This window comes from Pygoscelis adeliae, unplaced genomic scaffold (assembly GCF_000699105.1).
Source record: "Pygoscelis adeliae isolate BGI_AS28 unplaced genomic scaffold, ASM69910v1 Scaffold212, whole genome shotgun sequence".
Classification (NCBI taxonomy): domain Eukaryota; kingdom Metazoa; phylum Chordata; class Aves; order Sphenisciformes; family Spheniscidae; genus Pygoscelis; species Pygoscelis adeliae.
This window is the reverse complement of record NW_008824235.1, coordinates 662,863-670,059: the sequence shown is the minus strand read 5'-3', so window position 1 is coordinate 670,059 and position 7,197 is coordinate 662,863. Positions and strand designations below refer to the sequence as shown.

The following is a 7,197-nucleotide window of genomic DNA, read 5'->3' as shown; positions in this document are numbered from 1 at the left end:
AAAGGACCTGGGGGTGTTGGTTGACAGCCGGCTGAACATGAGCTGGCAGTGTGCCCAGGCAGCCAAGAAGGCCAATGGCATCCTGGCTTGTATCAGAACTAGTGTGGCCAGCAGGACTAGGGAAGTGATCGTGCCCCTGTACTCGGAGCTGGTGAGGCCGCACCTCAAATACTGTGTTGAGTTTTGGGCCCCTCACTACAAGAAGGACATTGAGGTGTTGGAGCGTGTCCAAAGAAGGGCAACGAAGCTGGTGAGGGGTCTGGAGAACAAGTCTCATGAGGAGCGGCTGAAGAAACCGGGGTTGTTCAGCCTGGAGAACAGGAGGCTGAGGGGAGACCTCATCGCTCTCTACAACTACCTGAAAGGAGGTTGTAGCGAGGTGGGTGTTGGTCTCTTCTCCCAAGTAACAAACAATAGGACGAGAGGAAATGGCCTCAAGCTGCACCAGGGGAGGTTTAGATTGGATATTAGGAAAAGCGTCTTCACCGAAAGGGTTGTCAAGCACTGGAACAGGCTGCCCAGGGAAGTGGTTGAGTCACCATCCCTGGAGGTATTTAAAGATGTGTAGCTGTGGTGCTTAGGGACATGGTTTAGTGGTGGACTTGGCAGTGCTAGGTTAACGGTTGGACTCGATGATCTTAAAGGTCTTTTCCAGCCTAAACGATTCTATGATTCCTGTTTTCCCCCCACCCTTATGCTGAAACATCTTTTCATCCTCTTTATTTTGACTGTATCCAGACATTAATAAAATGAATCTGTTTTCTCAGAAATCTTGCAGTGAGGGGAAGTTTCCCTGGATCATGAATCATACCAGCAACAGCTGCTATAATTTATTAAAATCTCAAGGTAGTTAATATCATAAAGCTTCCAGGAGCTGCAAGCCGTTCTCCCTGCATGGCCTGAAGCAGTCAGTAGGCTTGACATCTTTCCATCTGAAATAAGTTATGCTCAGCCCTCTAAATTATCTTCTCAGAGACGTGTAAATTTATCATTGGTTCATTGGGTTTGTGCTGAGTTAAGCTCATTGAGTGAAGTCACTGTGAGGTGATAATTGAGTTAACCTCAGAGTTAAGGTTGACTTTGGCAAATTTATCTTCTGATAAGATGGAAGTTCTTTGTCTTTTGCTGTTTACTGTTTTTAACTGGAATAGCTCACGTCTTATTATCATAGACAGAAAAAAGTGGGAGTTTTGGAAAAGGGGTTGTTTCCAAGTTACTTTTTTCTAGTGAAAATAAGCTTTGCTTCTTTCTTTAAGAGACCAATCATATATGTTAGTGCAATACTATCATTTTTCTGGGTAACTAAGATGTTCAGTCCTTGAGTTAAATCACCTTGGAAGTAAGAAAGTTACTTGACACTGTCATCATGGGGATATGAACACAGAAGCAAGGTACAATATAGATGCACACATTATATCCCTTCCTGTTCCCACTCATGTCCAGTATCAGAGGATGACTTTGTTCTGCATTCCCTGAAAATCAGAAGATTTGAGAGATTTTCTGACCAAATGAGGAGTTATTGTTTCCTGAACCTTTCAAGTACAGGAAGCCATGGTACACATGTTTTTTAATGAACAGGCAGTGTGTTATGCTAAGAACACATGTTATTAGAAGCTGAAATGTCTGAATTTCACAAGGCAAAATATTTTAAATGCTGTGTGTTAAAATTAATGATGCATTTTTTATATATACAGTATGTAATGTGTACCAAATGCTGACTATATATGTAATTTCTAAAGAAAAAATATTCTGCCTAACACATTAATCGAGTTTATTAGAAAAAGATAAAAACAAATCATAATTTATAATCTGCTCAGTCATTCCAACTGACATCATTATTATTGCAGCTGTGAATGCTGGGTTTTGGAGTGGAGAGTTGAGAGTAGGCATATGCTGTATGATGGATACTATAATAATCGTAGAGCAGCTTCAAGTAGGAGCCATCAGACGTGAGAGACGTATGCAGTTCGGATGTGTGTATGAGCTGTATTCCTGAAAGCGGACATAAGCTGTAACTGTTCTGCACTGCTGTGAGAACTACAGCATAGGATACTTACTCTGTTGTCTGCACTAATCACAGTTCAACTGTGTCAGGACATAAAGGAGAATCTTTTCTTGAAAACTTGTCTTCCCACAGCTTGGTTGACCACAGTTGATTGGAAATTTTTCTTTTTTTTTATATCATATATTTGCCAAAGTATAGTTTTGGAGATTCCAAAAATTGTTTAAGAATTGGGAGTTAATTTGCAAAACTTGTGTGATTAGAAATGGAGATGGCTGTGGAAGATCTGAAGCCTGTGCTTTCCTGATCTTTAGGAATTTAATTGCAGTCACTTTGCCAAAGAATCTGCTGGGCTAGGATGTTCTGATTTTTTTTCCCTTTTGAGGGCCACATTTAATTTAATGGGAATATTGGTTGGGACAATACAGCTTTCTTTGGTTTATACTCCTATGCACTTCTTGTCCTCCACTTAAATATTCATGAAGAATAAATCTGGATTTGACATTCTTTTAAAGTCTGAAAAATGCCCAGGTGGTTACCTAGATTGCCTTGATGTCCTCTTTATGGGTTTTTTTGACCCTGTGGTTGCCATGAAAGTTTGAGCCTACTGGTAACTGTAGCATCTGACATTGAAATATCACGTTTCTGTTATAGACAGCTATGTGTGTAATTCATTTTTAAGCATGCATGTGTTAACACTGCAGTTCCTGGCACTGTAGTAGCAGATTTTACTTCCTTACCAATTCTGCCTGTAATAGAAGCTGGGTTCTCAAGTATGCGGCTGATAACAGCACCTGACAAGTGCATCACTATTTTCTTTTAGAACAGAAGATAGTTCACTATGGTAATAAAAGTAAAAGGCTTTTTAATAATTATGATATATATAGTGCAGCAATCTCTTAATGGATTAAAATTGATCACATTGCAAATATGTGAATATGTGATTGTTTTAAATGCAAAATATCACAGCTTAAAAGATGAGGAGGACTAAACAGTGGGGGGAAAGTGGTCTGGAGTTAAATTGCAGAACAAAAGGTCAAGGAGACCGCTGTTCTTCGGGAAAGTAGAAATAGTTCAAAGTCAAGTCATAGCAAACACAAGTTAAGTGATAAGTGACAAAATATCAGTTTGTATGGAATAAAACAAAAATAAAAAAAACCCACATGATCAACATAGGAGCAGTGAGATGTGTGCGCTTCCAAAATGCATAATTTGATTTGCTCTTAGCTGGCCAGAAAAAGGGCATTGGAAGTGCAGCTACATAAGACACCAACAAATAGTGCTTAAATGTTTAGAAGAAAGATAAGAGCATGCAGGACATGCATGGGGTGCGTGTTCGGTCATAGGGCTGGTACAGCTCTGAAAGGGCTCTCTGGATTGCTAAGGATGAAGTTGGTTGTCCTTGTTAAACCAGTTGCCGTAGCTTTTCTGCTATTGCAGCTGTATCAAGCATCCTCAGGTTGAAGCACAAACTACCCCTTTTACAACCTCAAAATTGGAAGCAGCCTTTAAATACTTTAAAAGATTAGCATTTCAGACACACCATAACTGCGGGCTTGACAATTTAACAGGCTAGACTGTAAGGCTAATTCTCTGAATTTTCCTTCTGTGTAAGCAGTCCTCCTTTGACTGCAGTTACATCAATTAATAGTATCCTTTGGGTAAATGAACAATGTCTGTTTATAACAGGATGTGTTTGACTTGTAACTTCAGATACTGTTTGCTTGAAATATCTTTTGAATGCTTTTCCTGTTAGCTCTTTGAAAAATATGGGGGGGGGAGTCAAATACAGCAGTGAGCTTTGGCAGCACCATGTCACCCAGGTAGGGCAAACTGGGTAGTACAGTTGGAGAACGTTTACATCACAGTACTGCTGCTGGCTCATCATCTCATAGTATGAATCTGCCTTCAGGAAAATTCAAATTTTACTTGGAAAATCGTGTGTCGTTTAGTAACCATTGCCAGGAAGTTTATTCTATTTCTCAGCATTACTTTTCTGATGGCAGTAGCTGGTGGAGTTATTAAATATTCATACGCTTTTAAAATTCTAGCCTGTGATTTAAGTGTGTTTGAAATTAAGCTGGTTTGACTTGGGATTTATTTTTTAAAACCAAAAGGTATGCTCCTGAGGTACTGCTGTGCATTATGAGAAAAGGCTTGAGTATATGCCTAATCCAAATACAGATTGCTTTACAAAAAGATTTATTTTGTTTATGAGTTGTTTGCTTCATGAAAGCACTGATTATTGATTTCGCAGCATACAGTCAGCATTCTCTAAATGAACTGTATGTTAAGACAACACTGAACTGAACATTGCGACAGCTGCCCCTGGAGCTGATGTTCTCATGGCATTTCTATTCAGAGCCCTTGTTTCCAATTGTTTGTAGCTTTACAGTACTTTCACCTAACAGAGTGAAATTTTCTCGACTCAAAGGTGACTTTTCTCTTGAAGGTCAAGCCACAATTATTCAGCTTCTTTTAAAGCAAAAAGAGAAATGAAAACAAGAGCACTTGCCCTGTTTTGAAAGTGCTGTTGTTATCTTAGAACTGGTGCAAGCTAAGTACATTTTTTTTTAAAGCAAGCACAGGTACTTGTAGAATGAATTTCTTTTCAATAGAGGAGGCTTATAACCATTTTTGTGTTCCTACTAATCAAACTAATATGAGTAAAAAGGAATTTTGATCTGAACATTTTAAGAATTTCTGGTATTAGTAACGATGTAACTTACCTGACTCATTAAGGTGTAAATATAATAAACTTTTGGCTCATACAGCGCTAATCTTTCTAATCCATAGCCCTATAAATCATGTTGAATTTTACTCAGGAACAACATGGTGCATATTAAGTTTGTTTGTTTTTTCTATATGTATTCAATGTTTTTATTCTGTAATATTGTCTTCATTTTACATACATACAGTATTTCTTTTGTTATACCAGAGATGCATCCTTTTATAAGTTAACCACTAAGATTTATTAAAAATCAGCTGGCCAAATAATGTAAATGTCTGTGAACTCACTCTGAAGTATCCTCATGGTTTATGTGCCTAAAGATAAGCTCAAATTTAGATGTTTTTAGAAAGAGAGCTTAATCCTCCAGAAATTGCTTTCCTTTTTATTAACTTTGTCTTGTTTCATTGCAGGAGGGGTTCAAAATGGGATTAACTCTTGAAGGCACAGTATTTTGTCTTGACCCACTAGACAGCAGGTGCTGATGCCAAGAAACTAAATGTGAAATTCCTACACAGTGGGTTTTTTTTAATTCTGAACATGTATTCACAGATATTATCCACGTGCCAAAAATTGCTTTTTTCAATATGTAAACTCTTGTGAGGTTTGCTTCTGTAAAAATCCAACTTAGTTCCTGTCTTTCCCTGTACAAATGTAAAAAGTTGTACTTGTTTATGAAATAGGAATTAAATTACACTGTTGTGTTTCTTTCTCTCACACTTCGGCCCGAGTTTACTATGCTTTACGACTATTAGCCTGAGTAGTTCTTCAGAAAGCTGACACGTACCTCTCTCTTTGCAGACATGCAAGCATGATTTTTACATAATACTTCACTTGGCAGCATTTTGAAATTAAGTTTTTAAGCCATTATTTAATATTCAAGCAGTAAAATGGTTAATATCTAGTACAAAAAGTTCAAACTGCAGTGAAAAAGCAGAAAATACTAACCATTAATATAAGCTTAAAAGGTAAATCTGGGTACCATGTAATTGATTTCTATTACTGTGTATGGTTACTATGCTGTATATATGTTGTTATTAGGTTATAAAATCCAGAAGAGTTTTAGGTCCTTAACTCATGTTTTAGAAACTAACAAATTGTTAGTATGCTAATTAGTGTTTAATGAGCATAGAAGAACTGCTACATTGCAGAATGGACAAAGTAACTGCCCTTTGTTTTGATATTTTATAGCTGAACAATAAAGTATGTAATTGGGAGTTCACTACATGATAACCATAACTTAAAAAGAAGATTATGGTGTTGCATTTACTTAGGAATTTACATAATTTTGTGTATAAGCAGGCACTCTGTGTTTACTGGGCTCAATTCTGTAAGTGACTTTCAACACCTGAGTGTTTACAGTCAGGCTCTTTTTCACTGACTGCTTTAACGTTATATGTCTTACTATAATTTTGAGGCTTGCTGCGAGAATTCAATATAAGTTAGTAAGTCCTTCATACCCACTGGTGGTTCATGTTACAGAAGTAACTGCACACCGAAATTTTCAGCTGCTAGTGAGTTGAATGCTGACCTGTCTATGCATATTCTTCATTAATCTTTAGCATAAGCAATAAAATACCATCTTAAACCTATCTCAGAAAATTATCGTTAGTGTTTTGATGCCCAAACTCCACATTAGTTCAATTCAAAAACTTTAAAAACTCTCATATTTTCCCCTCAAAACATACAGGTGTGGAAAAAACCAAAATTTCAGAATTTTTTTATTTTCTTTCCTTTTTCATGAGAGTTTTTTTGTGATACTTACGGTTTTGTCCTTGTATATCTTTATGCCTTGTTCAACAAAGTACTTCTGCATATACGTTTGAAGTCCACTGAAATGAATGGGATTATTCCTTTGCTGAGTTTGACATACGCTCAGGTACCTTGCTGAATGGGGGCCTTAATGTCCTGCATTACATTAGTCTTCCTCTCTCTTTGTTCAACATTCATATAGAGTATTATATATAAATATATATATTAAAAATATATAAAATCACTAACAAATAGAATAGTATATGTTTCATAAGGAAAAGTCTTTATAATTTTGTTTGTCATATAGTATTTTGGAATTTGTATAATGAGGATGTTTAGTAGCCATAGCAATGGCCTTTTTTAACAAATAGAATTTGTATTTTTATTGTACTTTAAAAAGCTTTACATAATAAGCAGCTATTTAGTGGTCAATTATTATCAATGGTAACACTAAGATAATATTTGCACATTTTAAGAAACCTTTTTCTTTACTGATTTTTATGATAGTTGACTGCAAATGGCAGGGTTAAATATTACATACCTGGTCAATCCATACAAAAATACTTAAATCAACACAACAGTGCATTTTTAATGAAAAGGTTATGTGATCCAATTGGAAACTGTATTTCTATGTAATCTCAAATGTCTGTTTAATTTTGCCTAAAATAAATTTTTTAAATAAATTGCATCCTAGAACACAGTGTTCATTCAGTAA

The 7,197-nt window shown here is 36.4% G+C and overlaps 1 protein-coding gene across 3 annotated transcripts in view; it reads left to right on the top strand.

The window, feature by feature from the left end:
- GULP1 (GULP, engulfment adaptor PTB domain containing 1) overlaps positions 1-5,445 on the top strand; it is a 157,713-nt gene extending 152,268 nt beyond the window's left edge. For all 3 annotated transcript variants that reach the window (XM_009334981.1, XM_009334982.1, XM_009334980.1), the window contains one exon: positions 5,144-5,445. In XM_009334981.1, the coding sequence (XP_009333256.1) occupies positions 5,144-5,215 (72 nt within the window). In that variant the 3' untranslated portion in view covers positions 5,216-5,445. The remainder of the gene's footprint in view (positions 1-5,143) is intronic.
- Positions 5,446-7,197: the final 1,752 nt, after the last annotated feature.